This window comes from Trachemys scripta, chromosome 1, assembly GCF_013100865.1.
Source record: "Trachemys scripta elegans isolate TJP31775 chromosome 1, CAS_Tse_1.0, whole genome shotgun sequence".
In the NCBI taxonomy this organism is placed as follows: domain Eukaryota; kingdom Metazoa; phylum Chordata; order Testudines; family Emydidae; genus Trachemys; species Trachemys scripta.
In genome coordinates, this window is record NC_048298.1 from 92418956 (window position 1) to 92444753 (window position 25798).

At 48.7% G+C, this 25798-nt stretch overlaps 1 protein-coding gene across 1 annotated transcript; it reads left to right on the top strand.

Annotated features, from left to right (window-relative positions):
• The first annotated feature begins 306 nt into the window (after positions 1–306).
• Positions 307–15269, top strand: IL2RB (interleukin 2 receptor subunit beta). Its single transcript, XM_034777254.1, has 10 exons — positions 307–757; positions 1953–2061; positions 2452–2572; positions 4440–4515; positions 5343–5451; positions 6229–6377; positions 6912–7092; positions 9443–9554; positions 11451–11535; positions 12293–15269. The coding sequence occupies exons 2-10, from the start codon at positions 1980–1982 to the stop codon at positions 13121–13123; spliced, it is 1746 nt and encodes a 581-aa protein (XP_034633145.1). The 5' UTR covers positions 307–757; positions 1953–1979; the 3' UTR covers positions 13124–15269.
• The last annotated feature ends 10529 nt before the right edge of the window (positions 15270–25798 follow it).

Below are 25798 nucleotides of genomic sequence, written 5' to 3' on the forward strand. Positions count from 1 at the left end.
GGTGTGTTTGCATGTGGTGTAACTGTGTGTGTGTGTGTGTGTGTGGGGAGGGTTGTGTCTCAGGCCCTCTAGACACACAAAGTTGCACTGGCTGAACTACAGGCATGATTTCAAACTGATTTAGTGAAGCTGGTGCAACGTGCATGTGTGTGGTTGCTTTTAAATCAATTTACACCTGGCTTATATCGGGTTTGGTACTGGGTATGTGCGGGGGCAAGCTAACCCAGTGTAACTAGTCTTAAACTGATATCAGCATGTCCACGTGTCACTGTGGGCGTGTTTGTGTGCAGGGGGCACACACCCAGAGATATATCTTTGTGCAGCACTGTGCACAGACCAGTCTCCAATTCAGCCTAGTGCTGCAGCCTCATACCTGATTCCTTCCCGCCCCCTCTCATCACCTTTACCGTCAGGAAGTGGACGTGGTTTGGGGCTTTTTATTCTCGGCCTCACTAGCCATTTCGGGACTCCGGCGCTTAGTCTCGCTTTGACAGGGCAAGTTAGATGCAGCTTCCTGTGCTCAAGGTGAAGAAACGACAGATCGCTGGCAAGCCCTTTGTGCTTGCAGAACTGCCCGGCTCTAGCCCCTGTCTATTCCCACTAGCAGCGCCATGTGCTGAACTGGAAGCCACCCTTGTCTCACCCCACCTCTCGCCATTTGAAGGCCGGCGCCTGAGTTCCATTGGACGGACTGGTCCAGTCCCTGAGGGCCATCTCTGGCACGACTGCACAGCTAAGGAGGCCATCGCATAGGAAGGTAATGGGGCGATGCTAAGCAGCTCCCACACGGGGGTGGCTGAACTGAGAAGCTTCTTGGAAGGAGTTTCAATCTGACACATTTTTCTAGCTGTTGGCAAGGTCTAATCGTTTATTTATCTCCGTCTCTCTCTCTCTGTTTCCACATCCCTCCTTCTCTCATCGTGCCCCACATCTCCCAAGAACAGGACGGTTGTTGTTTGTTTGCTCTCTTTCTCTGAACTGAAAACTTTTATCAGAACTGGAATCTGACCGTGCCCCATGGCAGCCCTCTGGCAAGCCATCGCAGGTCCTGCCCCCTCCCACAAGGTCCAGGGTTTGCTCAAGACCCTGTCTCGTTTTATACAACAAACCCAGGGCTTCTCTTTCAAGCACACAGAGGGCTATTTCCCCACCACCAGCTTGGGCAAAACAAGGTGCCATTGGAGGAGCTACATGAGTGTGGGTGAAGCCTGGGACTATAGTGATATGGAGAGCGAATTCTCCTTCCAAGGCAGGGCTGGGTGGGGCCCATCCTTGGAGCCCTGTGTGGGGTGTAGCTCAGGACTGTCCAAACATGGAGACTGGGGTGTATGAGTATGCTGAAACCTACCGAACATGAAATCCTTTCTATGATCCTAATTTTCCCTGTCCCAGTCAGGTTCTTCAGACTCTGTCCACTAATCCCTAGCCCTTCCACTAACACCCCCCCAACACCCACAAGGCCCGTGACCCCACAGCTAATTAATTACAAGCACTCTCTGAAGTCGCTAGCACTTAGGGTTGAAAAGAAACCCCTTCATAATGTAAACTGGGTGTGACTCCAACAGTACTGTCTGCCTGAGTCAGCAGCCTCCCTGAAACAACAGCTCTGAGTGGTGTGCTCTCATATTCATTTCAAGAAGGCATTGACTTTGTTTTCAATTTAAATGCTAGCATTGCAAAGTGTTTCACTGCTGAGCAAAGCACACAAGAAAGGAGACAGGTCAGATTATGGAGATGGTTGCAATCTGTTGAGTGGGATTTCATCTGGGCATCAGGCGTGGGCAGCTTGTGGTGTATGTAGAGCTTCAGTTGGGGGCAGACCTTGGAAGTGCCTCAGACTCCTGGTAATAGCACCAAGGGAGAAGATTACTGCAGGGACCACCTCCACAGAGAAGTGTGGAACTTTGTCATCCTCACCTGTGCTGAGGGGGGTGTCTTCTTCTCTCTTCCAGTGTGGGCCCCTCCTGTGTACGGCAGGGATGAAGCCTTCTCCTCCCCTTCTGCTTTGCCTCTGGCTGTCCATCCTTCTAGATGTTTCACTGGCATCAAGAATCACTCAGGGTAAGAAAGCATCCCCCTATGTCCCAGCAGGAGAATTAGGGAGGTGTGCAGGTGGGGACACTATTTATCCTTATGTGATATGGGAAGATCATTGCAATTTGAAGGTTTGTCCATGTCTTGCAACAGGGCAGGAAGCACTAAAGCAAAGCAGCGCAAGAGTGACACAATATACAAGTTCCTATTGGGAGTTCTTCATTTTGGGGCATTGAAGAAGTGAGAAGGACCATAGATTTCTTCCATTCTTGTTTGGAGATGTTCCTTGGATGTTTCTTCAGGGCACTAGCCAGCCTATGAATTGGGCACTGCATGGAACTGGATGAAATGATCATTAATGCTTAATGGCTTTGTCATGACAGGATTGATGTAATGGCATCTTTTCTTCATTCACAGGACCCTCAAATCTAACTTGTGTTTATGACTCGCGGGCGACTCTCTTTTGCACCTGGGCTCCAGACAGGAATTGCACAGAAGCACCGTGCCGACTTGACGTTTTTCATGACACTGATGAGAGGTACGTGGCTGAAATTATTTAGCAAAGCCAGTGAATGTCAGGCTCTAATTGTCATCATGGCTACCTTTGATTCTGCACAAAAAGAACAGTTTCCTTGGATGTAATAAATGTAGGGCCAGATCCTCAGCTGGAGTAGCGTGATTGATTGCAATGGAGCTGCACGGATTGACACATGCTGAGGAGCTGGCTCTGGGGCCTCTTCCCTTCTCCCACCCCTAGGCTAACTAAGACCTAGGCCAGCTACTCAAGTGTCACCCCCCTTTTCTGTGGAAATCCAGCTTGAGTTCTTCTTCTCCTTTCTGTTTCTGTAATTGATTCATTTTCCAAAGAGCTCAACTCTTTGTGGGATGTCCTGTTCCCAGGCCATAGAGCAGGGGTAGGCAACCTATGGCACGCGTGCCAAAGGCGGCACGCGAGCTGATTTTCAATGGCACTCACACTGCCCGGGTCCTGGCCACTGGTCCGGGGGGCTCTGCATTTTAATTTCATTTTAAATGAAGCTTCTTAAACATTTTAAAAACCTTATTTACTTTACATACAACAATAGTTTAGTTATATATTATAGACATAGAGAGAGACCTTCCAAAAACATTAAAATGTAATACTGGCATGCGAAACCTCAAATTAGAGTGAATAAATGAAGACTCGGCACACCACTTCTGAATGGTTGCTGACCCCTGCCATAGAGTGAGGGACACTAATAACTGGACTGGGGTCTTGCCGGTCTGCCGAGAGAGGGGTATAGTTTTAATGGGCCACTAGACTCTTCTAGTGAAGGGATAGGCTCCCTCATAGATGTTCTACCTCAGGCAGCAACATGTGGCATTACCTGGGTAAAATATTCTCCCCCCACAATAATAACCACTAACCCTTCCACCGTTCTCACTTCACCATGCTTACCCTTCCCTATCACCTCCATTACCTGTTTTGCACTGCCCTTGGTGGCTGGCAGGGGCTCGGTGGTCTATAGCTATGGGATTGTTGGTCAGGTGAGGAGCCAGCCCCCCTTTGGTGGTTAGGTGGGTGCTCATTTGAGGAATAGGTCTGCTTTGGTTCTTGTGGTTGGTGGGTCTCCACTGACTGCTGGTGGCTTCCCTAAGACAGCGTGGGTGTGTCCACCGTAGTAGTGGGTTCGCCATGGCTGATGTGTGGGGTAGAAAGCAGAGCAGGTTTCCCTTGCATGGAGACGGTGGGTCAGAGCAAATGGGCTCCAGACGCCTGCCCAGTACTAGGTCTTTGAACTCTGAGCTGGGTGTGGGACTGGGCAGGCCAGCACTGGTGGGGAGAGAGGCAGGTGGCAGTGGCTAGAGGACTCCCACTGAGTAGAGCAGCAGTTTGACTCCATCTCCTCCCCTCCTCTTGCAGTAGTACCTTGCGGGGTGTGTAGGAGGGACAATGTGGTTCACCTTCTCAGTGCTCCCAGCAGCACTGGGGAGGGATGCAGGAGGCAGTTCTTCTGGCAGCAGCTGCCACAGCGGTGCTGGGAATAAAACAGAGTGGGTGGGTGGCTGGCAGGGTTTTGCCTGTGAGAGCACCAGGACTCTGCAACTTGCCCCCCTGCCTGGTCCATAATATTTGGAATCTGATGATTTTCTGGGCACACTGTCAAAGACATCTGTTTGAGATGGGTTTTGGAGAGGGGCTGAGGGTGTGCTCCCCACATCAGTGAAGGGTCTCTGTAGGTGGCTGGCTGAGCTCCCGTTACCATTAGTTTAATGCTGCTGGGATTTCGTTGTATTGTAGTAGCAAGGATGTCTGGGTGCCTAATGCCTTGGATGAGTGTCTGTGATGATTTCAAATCTAAATAAATAATTACATGCATACAAGCCCCTCCAGCTCAGCAGTATTCTGGTCTTCTCTCTGACAGGAATCTAACAAGGAGTTGTGAATTTCCTAGTATGGCACCCAGGAGATGTGAACTAGCCTTCGATAAAGACATTGATGTAGGTAACCCAACTGAAATGTGCTGGCTAATAAAAGGGGCTAGGGGTGATTGGTATATGGGTTATCACTGTAATAACAGTGTGACACACACAAGTGCTGCTACGAGATAAAACTTTATTTCCTGGTTCCAGACCCCTGACTTGGGGCAGAGTTCCAAGGGGTTAATACTCTGGCCCCTGACAGAGGTCAGTATCCAGTCACCATCCCAGCCAATCTGTTACAAACCCCAGGAGGTGACACTCTAATACTACAGTGTATTTAGCTCCCTTCCTTGCATCACCAGGCACAGCCCATCAAGAACTACGCAGGCCCCAGTGCCTGTTTCCATGGATCAGTCCAGAGCCCTGCAGCCTGAGGTCACCGGACAGTTACAGTGCCCACAGAGTTATGTCAGGCATGCCAACACAACCTCCTCAGGCGCTGACCATGTGTACTCACAGGGTAATGCTCTCTGAGGCTGCGTTGTCGTGGCATAAAGGCAGAGACGCTGTGACGCAACCTGATTATCGCGTCCTGCAAGACGGATGGTACTTAAGGAGCAGCCCCTGCTACTCCTAGCCAGCTTCAATCTGCTTTACGCTCCACCCCTTGTGGAAAAAGAGATAACACTTCTTGAATATTTAACTCATCTAATCTCTGTCCCTCGGGTTTCTCAATGGGGCTAATCTAACACTGCCCTGCTTATTAAGATGTGAAAATCACGAGATTCTTAGGGTGGGAGGAGTGATGGTCGTGCATTAACATAGCCTGTGACGATAGGGGCCTTAGAAATGTGAACGATACATAGCGGGGGGACTAGTAATGCTAATAGCAAATTTCCCTGCAGTGTCAGGTCTTCACGGTTGTAGACTCACTTCGCCTGACTGTGTCCTGCCAAGCTGGGGAAAACGGGACAACTGTGATTCAACAGCAGAAATTCGGACTGTGGGACAACAGTGAGTGTTAATCAGTGTTTGATCCCCCAAGGCTTCAATCTGTGGTTAGATCTGTCCCCTGTGCCACCTTGTCCTCCCCGGGCATCCTATTTACCCCATGCCTGATCTCAGGCTTGCCTCGTCTCCCTGCTCCACTGCAACTGTATGCTCACTCGGTCACGCCGTGCCACAGATTCGTCATGCCTCCTCCTGTTGCTTCCAGCATGGCACTGCAGCTTCCCTGAGCATTGGCTCTGACATACTGCTTGGTACCAACTACCCTCTGCCCCCTGCCTGGGTGCATTGATCTAGGGAGAAGAGCTTTGGCTGTTAAGGTGTGTCCTTTGGTGGCAACAGTTGAGCTAGATCCTTTGCTGGTGTAAATCTATGCAGTGCTACTGACTGCAGAGGGGCAGTGCCCATTTACCCCAGCTGAGCAACTGGCCCTCTGTACTTAATGGGGAAAAAAATCCTAGGAAGACTACAGATTGCTTGACTCTGATCCTGCTCCACTAATGTCATTGGGAATTTTGCCATTGATTTCAATGGGGGCAGAAGCAGAGCGCCCTGGGGAACAGGAAAAGAGGCAATATTCACAAAATGAATTGTTCGGGACAAATGATTGGGGCGGGTTCACAGATGCGCACACCCAGTGGAATGGCCCAGAGCACATCCCCGGAGAGGGGTGTCTGCCAGTGAAGCTACATAACAGAGAGAGAGCACAAACCGCTATTGTAGCCTTTGCTTCTGTTTCCCAGGGTGTGTATCCCAGCGCCTCTCTCACTCTTCTCTTCCCAGTACAGCTGAGGCCACCTGACAACCTCCAAGTGGTAAACACCAGTGACTCCAGCTGCAACTTAACTTGGAGAATTCCTATTTCCTCTCACTACTTAAAAAATAAACGAGAGTTTGAAGTGTGGTGCAGAGATCGCTCAAAGCCCCAGGAGGTGAGTGCAGGATCCCAGACTAGCTTCTCCTGCTGATGGGCCTCAGGCCTGTAACTAGTGGAGGAGGCAGAGCCGCCTTATTGCAAAGAGCCTGCTATTCCCGCTTGTGCTCGAGACCCTTCCCCAGATGGCTGCAATGCCATCGCCTCAGAGGAGAGGCCAAAGGGGGCAGTGACTCCTACTTCAGTTTTATCTGCATCATCCACTGCCAGCATATGGTGATAGCAGGGAAGCAAAGGGAAGTTCTAGTCTGCCCAGTGCTGGGATGAGAGGCATCAGAATGGTGTCCTCCCAGTATGGGACAGAGAAGACAGTGGAGATGAAAAAGGTAGAACGGGCCTCCTCCCACTGTGGAGCAGAGGGGCTATGATGTGGGCAAGGGGTGCCCTCCTGGTACAGCATTGGATAACCGATATGCTGGCTGTGAGAGTCCCAGAGCCAACTCTGCTCTAATTGGACAGCCGAGAGGTGTGATGGTGTGGACTGTGTGTGGGAGAACATAGTAATCACTCTGTAACTTTTATTCCATCCCAGACTGCCATGCTCCTCCCTATCAAGCAGGACCAGGAATGGGTGAGGATTGAGAACCTTTCGCCTGACTCAGAGTATGAGGCTGAAGTTCGCGTGAAGCCAAGGCATTATGGTTTGTGGAGCAACTGGAGCAAGACGCTCACATGGAGGACAGATCGTAGTGATGTGAATCTTGGATATTCAGGTAATGAGACTCAGAGGAGTGGGTAGGCCAGGGCTTGGAGATAGGTGAGGAGAGAGCAGGGCCAGCCCTAGTTCAAATGGTGCCTCAGGCGAGGGGTGTCTTCGGTGCACCCCCTGCCCCTTTGTTAAACCTTTGAATACCTTATTTTGTATTGAATGTGTAGGGCATATCACAACTTTGATGCACGATTTGCCTGCATGATTTATCGCTGGCATATAAGACGATTAATTTGCACGCTAGGATCTATAAATCTGTATTTATTCATGCCATATATACGCAAATTAAAAAATTCATTTCCTCTGAGCTTATAGAAACTTTTTAATTTTAAGAATAACTGAAGTGTACTAACATCAAGAAATTGAACTGTGCACCAACACTGCGTGGGGCAGTATTAAATAGTATTACAGTAGATGACAGCCTTAGAATGTTAATTCTAGTCCTTTAGTTCAAAAGAAGTAACAGTATATTCTTTTATATTATAACTCCTATAGATAGGCGTTCGATAGATATCTCTGGTGTTTCATTAAATATGTCCATTATTAGTTGCTACTTACTCTCTTCAATTCTTAAAACAGAAGTAGACTTTCACAATTACACAATAAAACAAGGTTCACAATATCGCAGTTGGGCTCTCACATCACTTCCCTTCTTTCTTATATCTCACTGACTGACTGGCAACGCCCTGCCCCTTATATATCCACGAGGGCATGGCTGACAACATTCTAGGATGTTCAAGGAAAATGTAGTTCTCAGAAAGTCTGGAATGTTGCATGAGATTTTACGAAGGTCCAGAACATTCTAGGGGGTTAGTCAAAAATGAATCCCCATCCGGAATACCTGAAACATTTTACTTCAAACATTCTATTTTCTCTTTTGTCGCTAACAACAAAAACAGCACCCCAAACCCGGCACCCCAGGTGGTCCCCTGGGTTGCCTGTCCCTAAATATGGCCCTCGGGGAGAGGTTCAGGAGAAAGGGAAGAACAAGGGTTGGAGTTATGTGGGAGCAGGAAAAGTAGGGAGTGGAGGGATGCACAAATCAAAGTACAATAGAAAGACTGGAAATAGCTTGAGAGGAGCCTTTCCTGTAATCCTAGACCTAGGTCAGGTGAGCAGGGCCTGCTGGTCCAAAGGACAAGAGCCCCAAAGTGAAAGCCTGGCCCCATTGAAATCAATGGGAGTTGGGCCAGGATTCCAGTCACAGACTCCAGTGGAGGCCCCCTCCCTAAGTGCAGCAGAGCAACTCCCTGACCAGGGGAACAAGAGGCCTGGGAAACACTTTCCAGAGGGCCCCTGTAATTTAGGAGCTTACGTCCCATTTTCAAAAGTGACTTGGGCCCTTCGGGCTTAAGGCTCACCGAAAATCAACGGGACCTAGGCTCCAAAGTGCCGTGGGGCCAGATGTTTAAATGTCCTTAGGTGCCTAATGCCTATTGAAATTAATGGGAGTTAGCTGTCTAAACAGCTTCTGCAAAATGTTACCCCAGGACTCTCCCGTAGGCAGTGCAGAACAGGGCTAGCTGTCCAGGCCAGTCAGAAGCCTGTGCAGCCTGCAGCCTTGGCAAATACCATCTCCAGCAGGGGTGTCTGGTGAGTCCTCAGCTCCTTTTAATTTTAGTTTCTTCACAGGAAGTAGGCAGCTCGTGGGTCCCCCCACACTGAGGCAGGTAGTGATATAAACAGAGCAGCTATGTTTAGAAGGGGCAGTGTGTTGCTGTGGCAATCAAACTTTGATAGCATATGATGTCAGTGAAAAGGATTCAGCTACAACCAGTTGTTGTGGCAACTGGGGCCAAAGTTACCTGAGGTGGAGGAAACAAAGGGATCTTAGTAACATCTCAAGGACATGAGGGAGAAGCTTCTCCGAAGGTGTCCCACTGTGCCTCTCTTTCCTCTCCCTCTTCTCTCCTCTGCATCCTTCCCCCTCTTCCAAGGGGCTCAGCAGGTCCAAAACGAGGTGCACTGGCAGAGGGGACACAAGATGAAGAGTAACAGGAGTGGGGCAGGATGGAGCTAGGGTGCATTTGCAGAGCTGTGTAGGAGAGGGAATAGCAGGGGGGCGGCAGGTCAGGGATGAAGTGCATGGTCATTGCAGTCAGGACAGGAATAGCAGAGAGAGGCTGTAGGTGAGCTGTGAGGTGCATTGGCAAGGCTGGGGAGTGGGGGGTTCAGATCTGTTCCTGATCACAAAGGCATGCTGGCTGGCAGACTTGTGTGGCCAGTCACCCACTTATCTGACTGGGATCTCAAACCTCTTTGTTCAGAAGTGAAATAAAACCCAACTGGAGTGACTGGGGTTCCCACTTCCTCTGTTCTGGCTGTCACTTTCTAGTAACTCTCTCCTCTTGCAGTACTTCCCCTGGGGGACCTCCAGCTTACGATGCCAGCCCTTGTGGGGACCATCTGCACCATCGTCTTCGTTGTCATCATTGTCTTGATCATCACCTCACAGCCATTGAAAAGGTAAAAGGGACATGAATGGTCCTCTCCAGTCCTGTCCCAGGCCCAGTGTGTCTTTCTGTCCTCATTTTCTTTCTCTCAGATGAGGCCAGAGTCCCTTAGTCTGATCTGGAGCCGAGTCATTCCGCCTCTCTGGGTTGCTACTGGTATTGTCCCAAGGGACGGCCTGACGTTGAGGGAATTCAGTGTTTGCACTATGATGTTGAGATACTGTGACACAGCGTGATGTCATAACATCACCAAGCTCAAAATAGCCACAGGACACTCTCTCTTTGGGCCAGATTTTTAAAGGAATTCACATTGAAATCAACAGGAGATAGGTGCCTAAATATCTTTAGAAATCTGACCCTCTAGCTGAAATTCACCTTTGTGTAGAGGAACCAGAACAAGGCCTATGCACCTCTTAATCTCTCAAAACAGGGCTAAAGTGGGACATGAGCAGTGCTTGGACTGCATGCAGGCCCACTGCATAAGGTTTGGATTTCACCCTCTGATTATAGGTCATGGGACAGGCCCCTGCAGTCAGGATAGTTCTACAATATTTTGGTGGGATGCTGATTTAAACCTCTTCCTGCCCATCATTTTTGTCCTAATATTGTTCTTAATCAATGCTGAACGTGCCGCACGAGGGCACCCGGTACAGTAAGATAGAGAATAGCCTGACAACATCATGGAAATTGAAAGTGGCTTCAGATTTAGTCACCTCATTTCAGAAAGGGACACAGCAGAATAGAAAAGGCACAGAGAAAAGCAATCTAAATATCAGAGTGGGGAGGTGCTTCCATATAAAGATGGATTACAGAGGGGGACTATTTTATTTGTAGAGGAGGAGAGATTATAGGAGTGTGTAAAATGATTATGGGAATAGAGAAAGCCAACTGGCCTCTCCTGTTTGCCCTGTGTCATAATGCGAGGGCAAGGGAGCACTCCATTTACAACACATATAAACACAGCTAATCCTCTTCCCTCGATGTATAATTAACCTGTGGAACTCAATGATGCAGGATGATGCTGTATAGAAAAGGATTAGATGTGCAGGAAGGAAAATAGCATCTGCAGTGATGCAAGCTAGTATAAATGTACAAGGACTATCAAATTCTCCTGCTTCAGAGCACAGGGGTCAGGAGGAATTTCCCTCACCATAGATTATTGCCCAGTAAAGGTGCATTAGGAGACCTTTAGGCATCTGAAGGATTTGGTATTGGCCACCTTGAGAGACAGGAAAAGTAGACCGGATGACTTGGCTCTGGTATGGTCTGGCAATACCAGTGTAGCTTGTTATGTCATGATGATATAAGGCATCATGAGGTGGTGCTGCAGTGTGAATGCCATACAACACTGCCATGCTGCATCCTGATGACAGGGCACGGAGACTGTGGCATTGCCATCTCATGCTGCCATTTCATGAGGGCACTGCAATCTCTGCATCACTGTGATGGCAACCAAGTGAGGCACAATCAGCTCATGGCAACAGGCCTTGGAAACCATGCCAGCAATTTGGAGCAAAGATGGCGTCTCGCCCAGCTTGGCAGCTACTGAAAGGAGTGGACAGGCCTGGACAACAGAGAGAGCCAGGCAAGGATGCTGGTGAATGGCAGCATTATCAACTCTGGGGAAAAGGCTGAGGAAAATAGCTTTTGCAATGCCATTTTCTCTCTCAGTTTCTGTGTCCCCAATACATCCATCAGCAAATGTGGAGATTTTCTCAGGCTACTGGTGGGGGATGGGGATAAAGAGCCCTGGGGCTTGGTTCTCCCTTACTTACACCAGCATAACTCCAGTGACTTTAGTGGAGTTACTCTTCATTTACACTGGTGCCAGGGACGGAGCGTCAGGCCCCTGGAAGACCACAGGTCTCCACATCACGTTCACTTCTCTCTCTCTCTCTCTCTGGTGAAGGCTTAAGAAGGTGCTGAAGATTTACATTCCAGACCCGGACAAGTTCTTTCCCCCGCTGAGCACTGTGCACAGAGGCGACGTTCAGGTACGGGGACCAGGGGAAGGTGGGCTGTTCGTGGGAGGGGGTCAGAGAAGGACAAGCTGGGAGAGGAGAGGACTGGCTGCCTCCCTCATGCTGCAGATGGATGGGAAGGACGTTCAGCTCCCAGATCTAGTGTGTGCATCACTGGACCCTCCAGCACTGGCTGCTGCTGCGGGATTTGCTTTAGTTTTATGTTTGACCTTTCTAAGCTGCCACTTCTGCTCCATCTCTAATTAGAGAACCGAGAAAGTGCAAACCACCAAACCTCAGACCTCTGCTCTGCTGACAGGAAGGGCTGAGAGAGCACACAGGAGTATAGGAGAGTTCAAGCCTCTTGGAGTCCATCCCACCCTGCCTCTCTGCCTCCTTCTTCGCTTCCTCTAGCCCCTCCTCCTGCCATTTTTCATGTTCTCCCTCTCCCTCCCTTCAACTCTTCTCTCTTTCTCTATCGCGAGATCCCTTTCTCTTTCTTCCTCCCTTTCCTTATGGAGATCACGCAGGGAAAGCTCTTGAGGCTGGCTCCTTATTTTAAAACGGCTCAGAGCCTGGTGAGGGATCCCCAGGGACCTATTCCCCATTGGAGATCCCAGAGGAGCGATGATAAGGGCGTATATTCTGTATGGGAGATGTCTGGAGTGTATTCATCATGGGCATGAAGGAAGAGACCCTAGGCCTCCGTGTCTCTGTTGTGAGAGTGTTATACTGCTGCCACTTTGAACATAACAATATCTCTTCTGTGTTTCCCCCCCTTCCCCTTTAGAAGTGGCTCTCCTCTCCATTTTCCACGTCTCTCTTCAGTGTGAGCAGTATCTCCCCAGAAATCTCAGAGCTAGAGATAATTCAGAAGGAGAAACAGGACTCCCAGCTCCTCCTTCCCAAGGCCTTTCTCACCTCTGGTGCCCCGCCAGAAACCAGCGGGCACTCACTGACCAGCTGCTTCACCAACCAAGGCTACTTCTTTTTCCACCTCCCTGACTCCTATGAGATTGAGCCCTGCCAGGTGTATTTCACCTACGAGCCCTTCGCCCGGAAGAGCAGTGGCAGTGAAGATGGTGATTCCTATGGAGCACTCCCCTCCCCAGATCTCTGCATGCTGGAGGACGACCTGCCACTCTTCTCCTCCGGATTTCTTCATTGCATCGAAGCAAACCAAGGTTTCCAGAACAGTTCTTTTGTGGGAGAGATACAGAGCACAACCAATGGGCTTGGGGCACTTCCTGAGGCTCTTCTGTCACCCGAGAGCTCCTCCCCAGCATTGGTATTGGAGCAGGACAAGAAGGTGAATGGAAATGACACAGTTTTACAGCTCTCTGAATCCCAACAGAAGCCTGGCATGGTCTTCTCAGATGTCCCAGGGCTGCATGACAGCGATACCATTCAAACCACAGAAGAGGCTGAGGACGCAGACCCTCAAATCAGTTCCACTACTACTATGGCAGATGCAAGCTCTTCGTTTTCCCAGCCCATGCCTCTGAGGCAAGGTCAAGCTGATGATCTCCACAGGACTGCTTCCTCCAGCCAGGTCCCAAACACTGGGGCCTACCTATCTTTGAGTGAGCTCCAAAGCCAATACAATCATCATTCAGTCTAAGATCTGCCTCAAGAACCTTCTGAGCTTAAGGCCTTCTCTGGCGGGAGAGATCGACAAACAGACAAACTGTCTGAGAGAACAAGAAGTTGAACATTAGTTTTAACAAACCCAATGGGACTTATCTTTTGAGTAGCATGGAGAGAGAGACCCTTGTACTTTTCACTGTTGCAAGGGAATGGGACCTTTGGTGGCACATGGAACGAGCATGATCCAAACCTACAACCTGAAGGAAAAGTAAAGGCCCTAATAGGTCAGCTTTGGATTGGGGATGGGTGAATGTATGAAGGGATGAAAATCTAAGAAAAAGGATGCTCAGGAAGAGAGATGTGTGCATGGATGGATTCCGTGGTACAGACAACACCATGGATAAGCTGACAGCTTGGTAGATACTGTGGCTGGATGGATACCATGGAAGGAGAACTAGATAGACGAATGGGTAGACAAATGGATAGAGATGAAATTGAGAAAGTCAGAAAGGGGCATTACAACTATTAAAGTACATAGAGCAAATGGAGAAAGAGAAATTGGATTGCTCTGCAACGCGGCGTGAAGATAGTACCAAACCCTGAGGCTGAGCAGCCAAATTTTCCATCCCTCAAGTACCAATTTACAGGGCATGCAAGCATCTACAGGGGAATAGAAATACTTGAGAAGGTGGAGGTGGTGAACTGCTAGTGAGTGCTGGGGGTTGCTGAGGATGGAGGTGATGGAAAGTATTAAGGGTGGTCCTTACTGATTGGCCCAGGGTTTAGTTCATTTCCTGCATCCTTCCCACTCCAGTCTGTGTGAAGTGAATGTTCTAATGAGTTTGGTCCCAACCCAATATCTGGGTTTGGGCTTGGGTCTTCAAAGACAATTCAAAGCCAGAAATGAGTCAAGGGATGTGATCAAAAAAACAATCCCTACTATCAGCAAAAAAATACTAGGGAAAATTCCCCCATCTTACAGGGTGTGGGGGAAGCAAGTGAGATGCTAGCAATAACATAGAGCACAACATTTCCCATTCTTGCTGCAATCTTTTCATGAAATCAAAAGCCTCTTTGCCCTACAGACCAAAACCCTGTCATTCGACTGTGATAAGATAATTGCAGAAGAGTCCACCCCACATCCTGTAGTAAGTGGAAATCATTTAATTGGTAATCCCCATTCCTTCCTTTGCTTGAGGGGAATCATTGCTCAATTAGCAGTAAAGGCAGATAAATCAGCTCCAGATAAATGACTTCAGATCATCACCGTTGCCTAAAACCAAAACTTGGTCCATTCATTTGGCTCAAAAAAATTTTTGGATAGCATTTTGTAGTGCCTCCATATTTACTGATTTGGGGCAGAAGTGCTGAAATAATCCGGGGAGGTCGGGGATAGGGGGAAGACTGTTGATGTTGGTTCCATGGTATCTGTCCATCCATCCCTCTGACCATCCTTTGTATCTATTATATCTTTTTCTTGACATCCTTCCAGACCTGTCTAGACATGGGAAATACCAACCTCATGCTAAAAGGACCTGAGCTCTCTCACACGAGATTTCCAAACCAAAGAAATTTGGATAAGCATCCAAACTTTTGAGGAACATATCCAAACCTTTAGGACACTTCTGTAAACCTTCCAAGATTCACCCACATTTAGTTCACTGTTCCCCATTTCCACACTAACGTTGAGTTTCCCCCTTTGTCCTGGTACTCCTGTTCCAGCACCAAAATTATTCCCCCAGTTTAATTCTCCTGAGCTATTAAATTGAACGCTTTGCTTGTCAGATAAGTGGGTGTCCAATGGGTTTGATTTTGTCCATGAAAGTGCTGCTGATACTGCAATAGGATGGAACCTGGCCTGGTTAGCATTGAGAAGGTTGCAGGGAGCCAGTCCTTTCCTGTATCACTTTCTCCAAGCCACTGCACATGTCTCAGGATGCCTGTCATCCCACCATCTCAGAGACTGGGGATAAAGAAGGGATAACTGCTTCCCAGCTGAGTGAGGACAAGGCCACCCAGTGTATTTAATGTGCTATTGGAAGCTCTCAAGACGCACCATAAAGAGTAAGCACTGCCAGGCTGGATGCTAGCTTAGATGGCCAGTAATCCCATCGCGGTTCCTAGGTATTTCTTCATAAGCTTCTTAATCATTCTTGCTGCTAAAACGAGTAACAAAAAAACCTGCCTTTTTGTCAATAAAATAAAAATCAATGTAGTGTCAAAATAGCACGTTTTTCATTGCCATTTGGTAGGGGAACTGGGATATCAACCACCGCTACTGGTTGGATGGCAGTGAGTTCTTGATCACAGTTCAGGGATCAGGAAGAGGGCGTGAGGGGGTTAGCTCTTGGTCACAGATAGTCTGCTGCCTAGACAATGAGTTCAGGGGACAGAAAGGGGATTTGCCTTTAGCCAAAGATTGTTGGGCATTGGTAGATTAGGCTCAGGGAGCAGAAGGGGGTATTTTAGGGCATTACCCTTCACTCAGAGATAGTTCAGTCATTGGGCCTGATCCAAAGCTAGTCTCCTGTGTTGATCCTTTGATCTAATTTCAATTGTTGGGTTTAATGTGAGGGTGTGGCTGATGTTGGTGGCTATATAGGAGGTCAGATTAATTGTGCTCCCTTCTGGCTGCCTTATACTCTATGACTCTATTAAAAGAATGTCAAGACTCCCATTGACTTCAATGGGCTTTGAATTAGACCCTTTGGATAGCAAATGTAGGGATCAGATAGCGGCTTCAGGGGGATGAACCCTCATTCACAGACAGTTGGGTGCTGGAGCACTGAGCTCAGATAGTAGAAAGGAGGAATAGTTTCCAGTCACAGACAGCTGGGTAATTGGATAGCTGCTTCAGGGGAAGGGGAAGACATTTCAGGGAATTAACCCTCAGTCACAGACAGTGATAGGGAGGGTGGAAGTAACGTAAATTGTATTTTAGAACCTAGTCACTATGATCCTCTCCAGATCAACTCAGGAAGTATCGCTGGCAGCAAAATTGCCGCAGGCCACCGAGAATCAATTGGCCGACTAAATATTTTCCCACTTCTGAAAATGCGAATGGTTTTCAAGCATGTAAGCTGCTAGAAGTGAGACAGCAGCCACTCTGGGGTGTGAATGTGTGATGTGCTGTGGCAGGAAGTGCTCAGCATAAGATCTGAAGATAACTGGACCTTTATTCCAGGAAGCTAGGTCATGTGGTCTAAAATTGCTGCAGATGTGAGATTAGTTGAGTTGTGGCATAGAAGAGCCATTGCCAGTTGCTTCACGACCCTTTTCTGCTGAGTCCTGAAGATTCCTTGGCAGTGCCATGAAGGTCTGAAGGGCCCCAAGCTGATCCAAATGTGGCATGGACAAAACCACAAAAAAAGTGCAACACAGGACAGTGTCCATCAATTATAGTTTCCTTATTAAATTGAACTCCAGCACCAGTGAAAAGTGCTGGGCCAGCAGTCCTGGAGTAAGAGTCCGCTATTTATCTTGAGCGCAGGTGCAACATAGATAGTAGCAATGCAGGTTTACACACACACACGCTACCCTGACATCCTACCAATGTATCTCATTTCTGACCTGCGGAGAGCTGCACAACAGCCAGTCCCCATCCCGCACCATGGGAAAGTGGAAATTCAGGGCCAAATTCAGCCTTGATGGTTCAACTCCTTTGAAGTCAGATTTACTTTTGGGTCTGTGTTCTTGGTTTATTCATAGATACCACAGTGATGAATGTGGTACTCAGATTGGTTAGATTAGATGAATGTCTACGCATACAGCACTGCAGCGGCAACGCAGTAGTGTGTCTCATGAAGATGCTCCATGCTGATGGGAGAGAACTTTCCCATTGGCATAATAAAACCACCTCCCGACATAAGGCTGTCCACAGCGGCGCTTATGTCAGTGAGATGGTTTACTCACACACCCCTGTGCAACATAAGTTGTAGTGTAGAAATAGCCTGAACTCAGTACTTAGCCTCTCTACGAAGACCATAAACAAAGGCGAGGCAATTGTTTTCTGGAAGGAAGGATGGATGATCTTGTACTGAAGGTACTGGCCTGGGAGTCAGGACATCTGGGTTCAATCCCACTGTCACAAACTTCCCACGTGACCTTGGAGCACAATTTTCAAAAGCATCCAAATCACACAGGAGCCTAAGTCCCATTTTCAAAAGGAATTTAAGTACCTAGGAGCCCACATCCCATTTACTTTCAATAAGACTTAGGCTCCTAAGTCATGTAGGGGTTTTCTAAAATTTTACCCTTAGGTGCCCAAGTGCCAGATTTGTAAAGGTATTAGCCAGCTAGAGAGGCAGATAGGCACTTAAATGCCTTTAAAATATGGCCCTAAATCACTTTTGAAAATGGGACATAGGCTTCTAAGTCCCTTGGGCACTTTTAAAATGTTTATCTTTAGTCTCTCTGTTCCTCAGTTTCCCATTTGTAAAATGGTGGTAATAATAACCCTTCCCAGAGTCCCAGGGTGTAAGGAGGATAATTTCATTAATGGTGAGAGGTGCTCAGATACTACAGTGACCAGAGTTGGATAATAAACATATAGTTTTGGTGATCTGAGCACTTGTCCACTAAAAACGGAGGTAAAGACACTGTATAGTAACAGGTTTCAGAGTAGCAGCTGTGTTAGTCTGTATCCACAAAAAGAACAGGAGTACTTGTGGCACCTTAGAGACTAACAAATTTATTTGAGCATAAGCTTTCGTGGGCTACAGCCCACTTCATCGGATGCATGTAGTGGAAAATACAGTAGGAAGATAGATATATATATATTTATATATATAGTGATAGACCCAGACCAGTTGGGAACAGCAGAGTAGCAGAAGGGAAATATACTGGCCACTGGATAAGTAGTTTTCTATTCCCTGAGTGACCAGAGCAGGGGCTGCTCCAGGCTAATAGACCACCTGACTCCAATTAACCTGCTAAGAGTCAGGTGAGGCAGTTAAGCACCTGACTCTAATTAAGGCCCTTCTGATGCTATAAAAGGGCTCACTGCAGTCAAGCCAGGGGGAGCCAGAGGAGAGGAAATGTGTGTGAGGAACTGGAAGGAAGAGGTGTGCAAGAAGCTGAGAGTGAGTAGGCGTACTGCTGGAGGATGGAGAAGTACAGCATTATCAGACATCAGGAGGAAGGTCTGGTGGTGAGGTCAAAGAAGGTGTTGGGAGGAAGCCATGGGGAAGTAGTCTAGGGAGTTGTAGGTGTCGTGCAACTGTACCAGAAGGCACTCTAAACAGCTGCAGTCCACAGGGCCCTGGGCTGGAACCCGGAGTAGACGGCGGGCCCGGGTTCCCCCCATATCTCCCAACTCCTGATCAAACACAGGAGGAATTGACCTGGACTATAGCTTCTACCAGAGGGGAAGGTCTCTGGACTGTTTCCTGACCCACAGGGTGAATCTGTGAAGGGAGCAAATCTGCCAATAAGCGCAGGACCCACCACGGTGGAAGAGGAACTTTGTCACAACTGGTGTTAGGAGTGGGATTTGGGGTGCACAGCGCGGCGGAAGAAGGAGGGTGATTTAAAAAAAAAAGGGGTGGGGGAGAGGGTTTATTTATTTTTTCACTACAATGGATGACATAGTGCGGGCACTGATACAAGCTACGGTGGCCTAGCAGGAGGCTACCCGTGTCCAGGCAGCTGCCCAGCAGGAGGCAGGGCGGCTGCAGCAAGAGACTAATCGCCTGCTGATGGACCAGGCTGCTCAAGACCGAGCTATCTTGCGAGAACTGGTAAGCCAGGTAAAGACCATTACAGAGCTGAACCGTGGCCATGATGGGATGCGGCTCATACAGGCCAGCCATTGGCTGCAGAAAATGACGTGGGAGGATGATGTAGAGGCATACCTTCTGGCCTTTGAGAGGACAGCACTACGGGAGGCCTGGCCTCGAGATCAGTGGTCTGGCATCCTTGCCCCAGTCCTGTGTGGGGAGGCCCAGAAGGCCTACCATGATCTGCCTGAAGAGACTGCAGCAGACTACCCCCAGCTGAAAGCAGAGATCCTGGCCAGATCTGGGGTAATGACTGCAGAGCGGGCCCAGCAGTATCACGAGTGGAGGTACCAGGAAAACAAAACCCCATGGTCCCAATTGTATGACCTCATCCATCTTGCACGAAAGTGGTTGCAAACAGAGTCCCGGAATCCAGAAGAGATACTAGAGGTTCTGGTCATTGACCAATACATGACGGGACTACCGCCAGACCTTTGGGCCTGGGTAAGCCAGAACGAACCCTGAAGTTAGTGAGGCATCCAGAGTAGACTGTCAACCCCCAGTCTTCTCTGAAATATCCCTAGATTTGTTCTTCACTCCCAGACAGGGTAGAAAGACAAAAAGGGAAAGGAGGGCAGCTACGGCCTTGGGAACCCGAATACTGACCCAAAGCCAGAGGGTCGCTCTCATAGGTAGGCAGACCCGAACAGCTGAAAAGGAGGCCACCCAGGAGGGAGAAGCACCCAAGTCTGACCCCCACCCTAACACTTCTGAACCAGTAGAGGCAACAGAGACTGGCCCCCTAGATCTCAGGCAGATAAGCCCCGGGAGAGGAAATTTTGGACGGGACCAGGCAGAAGACCCAAGGTGCGACAACATTAGGAAGGAAGTGACTGAAATAGATGGGGTCCCTGTGGAAGGGAAAACCCAGGGACCAGGACCCTACTTCATAATGAAGAAGGATCTCTTATACCGGGTTGCATCAGTACAGGGGCAGAAGGTACAGCAGATCCTAGTACCTCAAAAACACCAGAATGCTGTATTAAGTCTTGCCCATAGTCATCTTTTTGGGGGACATTTGGGGGTAGAGAAGACCCTGGCCAGGGTCCTACGACGGTTCTTCTGGCCTGGAGTACATGAAGAAGTGCGGAGGTACTGTGCCTCTTGCCCAGAGTGTCAGCTGCACAGTCCCCGTCTCCACTTGAGGGCACCTTTAGTATCCCTTCCCATCATAGAGGTCCCCTTCGAGCGAATAGCCATGGACCTAGTGGGACCTCTGGAGAAGACAGGCCGGGGCCACCAATATATACTTGTCATTCTGGATTATGCTACTCGCTACCCAGAAGCCGTCCCCCTGTGAAACACGGCCTCTAAAACGATAGCTAAGGAGTTGGTGTGGATCTTTGCCCGAGTGGGGCTACCAAAGGAGATATTAACAGACCAAGGAACCCCATTTATGTCGAAGCTAATGAAGGACCTTTGTACACTGCTCCATATACATACCCTGAGAACTTCAGTCTATCATCCGCAGACTGATGGGTTGGTAGAAAGGTTTAACCGAATCCTCAAGGCTATGATAAGGAAGGTGGTAAGTTGGGATGGGAAGGACTGGGATACCCTACTACCCTACCTTATGTTTGCTATCTGGGAGGTACCTCAGGCCTCAACTGGATTCTCCCCCTTTGAGCTGTTATATGGGGGCAACCCCCGAGGCATCCTGGACATAGCCAAGGAAATTTGGGAGGAGGAACCCAGTGAGGGGAAGAACATAATAGAGTATGTGCTACAGATGAGGGACCAGATAGCCCAGGTCACTCCCATAGTGAGGGAGTACCTAGAAAAGGCCCAAGATGCCCAGCAAACCTACTACAATTGTCAAGCCAAGGTTCGTCAGTTTCAACCCGGTGACCGAGTAATGGTACTGGTACCCACGGCCGAAAGTAAGCTGTTGGCCCAGTGGCAAGGGCCCTACAAAATAGTTGAACCCGTAGGGGAAGTAAATTACAAGGTGCGACAACCGGGACGTCGAAAACTAGTACAGATATATCATGTCAACCGTCTGAAACCCTGGCATACCCGAGAAGCTTGCACAGTGGTTCGGGAAGACCTACACCCAGGGAACAAAAACCCTGGACCGGTGAGGGTGTCTCCTGATCTAACGACAGCCCAGAAGAAAGAGGTAACTGAGATGATTGCCCAATATCAAGATGTATTCTCAACAAAGCCGGGTCGCACAACTGGGACATATCATCACATCGTCACGAACCCTGGGGCCAGAGTAACAATGAGGCCCTACCGGGTGCCAGCAGCCAAAAGGGAGGAAATAAAAGCAGAAGTCAGGAAAATGCTGGAGATGGGGATCATTGAAGAATCTCACAGTCAGTGGTCCAGCCCAATAGTGTTGGTGCCCAAACCTGATGGCACCACGAGGTTCTGCAATGACTTCCGGCGACTAAATGAGATATCCCAGTTTGATGCCTACCCTATACCCCGCATAGACGAATTAGTAGACCATCTGGGGAATGCCCAGTACTTAACAACCCTAGACTTGACAAAGGGGTACTGGCAGGTTCCCTGAGCTGAAGATGCAAAGGAGAAGACGGCGTTCTCTACACCAGAGGGTCTTTTCCAGTATACGGTCCTTCCTTTTGGACTACATGGGCCCCAGCTACCTTTCAGCGCCTCATGGACAAGTTATTACGCCCCCATGCCAGCTATGCTGCGGCCTACTTGGATGACGTGGTGATTCATACCCCAGACTGGGAAACCCACTTGAAGAAGGTGGGGTCGGTCCTTGATACCTTCAGGCGAGCTGGCCTTACGGCAAACCCTGTTAAGTGTGCTGTGGGGTTCACAGAGGCCAAATATCTTGGCTACATGGTAGGAAAAGGTCTGGTGAAACCTCAACTGAACAAGTTAGAGGCCATCCAAAATTGGCCACGACCAAGTAGTAAGAAGCAGGTTGAAGCATTCCTAGGGGTGGTGGGGTATTCCCGGCGTTTCATTCCCCATTTTGCCACAAGGGCAAGTCCCCTAACGGTCTTAGTGAAGGCCCGTGGTCCAGATCCAGTCAGATGGTCCGACGCAGCAGAGAGGGCATTTGCAGACCTATGGACTGCCCTCTGCAGTAACCCCGTATTGATAGCTCCGGATTTCACCAAGGAATTCATCCTTCAGACAGATGCATCTGAGGTTGGGCTAGGGGCTATCCTATCGCAGATGGCTGGGGAAGAGGAACACCCAATTCTCTACCTCAGAAGGAAACTCCTTCCAAGGGAACAAAAATATGCAGTGGTAGAGAGAGAATGCCTCGCCTTAAAATGGGCCATGGAAACGCTGCGTTACTACCTGCTGGGGCGCAGATTTGTCCTCGTGACTGACCATGACCCTCTTCAATGGATGCAACGGAACAAGGAAAAGAACACAAGGGTAACCAGGTGGTTCTTATCCCTCCAACCTTTCCAGTTCCGCATAAAGCACAGAGCAGGGAGTTGCCATGGCAACGCCGATGGCTTATCACGTGTACACTGTCTGGCGTCCCAAGCTGCCAAACCCCTTGGTGTTGAGCAGGGGGGAGGGATATGTGATAGACCCAGACCAGTTGGGAACAGCAGAGTAGCAGAAAGGAGATATACTGGCCACTGGATAAGTAGTTTTCTGTTCCCTGAGTGACCAGAGCAGGGGCTGCTCCAGGCTAATAGACCACCTGACTCCAATTAACCTGCTAAGAGTCAGGTGAGGCAGTTAAGCACCTGACTCTAAGGCCCTTCTGATGCTATAAAAGGGCTCACTCCAGTCAAGCCAGGGGGAGCCAGAGGAGAAGAAGTGTGTGAGGAACTGGAAGCAAGAGGTGTGCAAGAAGCTGAGAGTGAGTAGGTGTACTGCTGGAGGACGGAGAAGTACAAGCATTATCAGACATCAGGAGGAAGATCTGGTGGTGAGGTCAAAGAAGGTGTTGGGAGGAGGAGGCCATGGGGAAGTAGCCCAGGGAGTTGTAGGTGTCGTGCAACTGTACCAGGAGGCACTCTAAACAGCTGCAGTCCACAGGGCCCTGGGCTGGAACCCGGAGTAGAGGGCGGGCCCGGGTTCCCCCCATATCTCCCAACTCCTGATCAAACACAGGAAGAATTGACCTGGACTATAGCTTCTACCAGAGGGGAAGGTCTCTGGACTGTTTCCTGACCCACAGGGTGAATCTGTGAAGGGAGCAAATCTGCCAATAAGTGCAAGACCCACCAAAGTAGAGGAGGAACTTTGTCACATATATATACACACACACACACACACACACACACAACATGAAACAATGGGTATTACTATACACACTATAAGGAGAGTGATCAGTTAAGGTGAGCTTTTATCAGCAGGAGAGAAAAAAAAAACTGTTTGTAGTGGTAATGAAAATGGCCCATTTCCAGCAATTGACAAGGAGATATGAGGAACTGGGGAGAGAGGGGGAATAAGCATGGGGAAATAGTTTTACTTTGTGTAATGGCTCATCCACACCCAGTCTTTGTTCAAGCTTAATTTAATGGTGTCCAATTTGCAAATTAATTCTAATTCAGCAGTCTTTCATTGGAGTCTGTTTTTGAAATGTTTTTTTGTTGCTGTAATATTGCGACTTTTAGGTTTGTAATCGAATGACCAGGGAGATTGAAGTGTTCTCCAACTGGTTTTTTAATGTTATAATTCTTGACCTCAGATTTGTGTCCATTTATTCTTTTACATAGGGACTGTCTGGTTTGGCCAATGTACATGGCAGAGGGGCATTGCTGGCACATGATGGCATATATCACGTTGGTAGATGTGCAGGTGAACGAGCCTCTGATAGTGTGGCAGATGTGATTAGGTCCTATGATGGTATCCCCTGAATAGATATGTGGACAGAGTTGGCATCTGGCTTTGTTGCAAGGATAAGTTCCTGGGTTAGTGTTTTTGTTGTGTGGTTGCTGGTGAGTATTTGCTTCAGGTTTGGGGGCTGTCTGTAAGCAAGGACTGGCCTGTCTCCCAAGATCTGTGAGAGTGATGGATCGTCCTTCAGGATAGGTTGTAGCACCTTCATGGTGCACTGGAGAGGTTTTAGTTGGGGGCTGAAGGTGATGGCTAGTGGCGTTCTGTTACTTCCTTTGTTGGGCCTGTCCTCTAGTAGGTGACTTCTGGGTACTCTCCTGGCTCTGTCAATCTGTTTTTTCACTTCAGCAGGTGGGTATTGTAGTTGTAAGAACACTTGATAGAGATCTTGTAGGTGTTTGTCTCTGTCTGAGGGGTTGGAGCAAATGTGATTGTATCGTAGAACTTGGCTGTAGACCATGGATCATGTGGTGTAGTCTCGATGAAAGCTGGAAGCATGTAGGTAAGTATAGCGGTCAGTAGGTTTCTGGTATAGGGTGGTGTTTATGTGGCCATCGTTTATTAGTACTGTATTGTCCAGGAAGTGGATCTCTTGTGTGGACTGGTCCAGGCTGAGGTTGATGGTGGGATGGAAATTGTTGAAATCATGATGGAATTCCTCAAGGGCTTCTTTTCCATGGATCCATATGATGAAGATGTCATCAATGTAGCGCCAGTAGAGTAGGGGCATTAGGGGACGAGGACTAAGGAAGCGTTGTTCTAAGTCAGCCATAAAAATGTTGGCATACTGTGGGCCATGCGGGTACCCATAGCAATGCCGCTGATTTGAAGGTACACATTGTCCCCAAATGTGAAATAGTTATGGGTGAGGACAAAGTCACAAAGTTCAGCCACCAGGTTTGCCGTGACATTATCAGGGATACTGTTCCTGCCACAAGTACTCCTGTTCTTTTTGTGTATAGTAACAGATTTCATTCTCAACTGGCCCGAGGCTAGATTGGAACCACTGACCTCCCACTGGAAGGCTATTCCTCACCAGCTAATAACAGACTAGTGATCAAATTCTCCCATAGCAAGGGAGAGCTATATCAAGGTAACCTCTGTCAACTAAGAGGCAATTTCCACTAACAATTATCACTGAGGTGACTCCATTTACTTTGTTGCAGTGTTGTTGTAACCATGTTGGCCCCAGGATATTAGAGCGACAAGATGGATAAGGTAAAATCTTTTATTGGACCAACTTCTAAAGCTCGTCTCGCTCACCAACAGAAGTTGGTCCAATAAAAGATATTGTCCCTTACCCACCGTGTCTCCCCATTTGATTTGGCCTTTATTTATTTATGGTTAAAGTGTAGTTACTTCTAGTAATAAATGAGGTGCATTTACAGAGCACAAGGTGCATGTACAGTGGGGTCCCTGGACTATACACCAGAAGGTGAGTCGGGTGAGATGTATTATCAGAGCTGTATGGAGAGCCTGGGGCTAAAGAAATGGGATGCTCCAAACTGGAGTGAGGGGCATTGGCAAAGCTGCGTGGGAGCCTAGGATTGGAATAGTAAGGGTGCTAAAAGGTGAGGGTGAGGAGAAATGGCAAAGAAGAGACGGGGGAGGCTCAGAATTGGAGTGGCAGGGAGCATTACGGGTCAGGACTGAGGGGCACTGATAAAGCTTTACCTAGTTCTTACCAGTGCTATTAGTTTGGACAGTGCTAGCCCCTGCCACCTCCCATTGTCCCTCCTTTGTACAGCCCACTGCCTTCAGCAAGAGGCCCCCCCCCCCCCATCTGAACAAGCCTTTTCTTCTCAGTGCATTTGTGCCTTTTATCTCCACTGGGACCCAGGAGTGTAACTAAGACAGAAAGCAGTTGCTGAGCAACTAGTTGCCCCACAGAGGGAATCTGTGATCCGTCTGCACCTGCCTTCCAGGTTAGGCTTCTCAGGGGATGGGGGACTGTTACCCAGGCTGTTTACAGCATCATCTTTTCACAGCCTGCAGATCCTCTCTCTTGGCAAACCTCCTTCCCCTCTGAGCCATCCGCCATTAGAGAAAGCTGTGTCTCTCCTGAGCACGCTCAGCCCTCTCTGTAGGGCCGGACAGGGCAAAGGCCAAAACAAAGACACGGCCTCACATTATTGATCGCC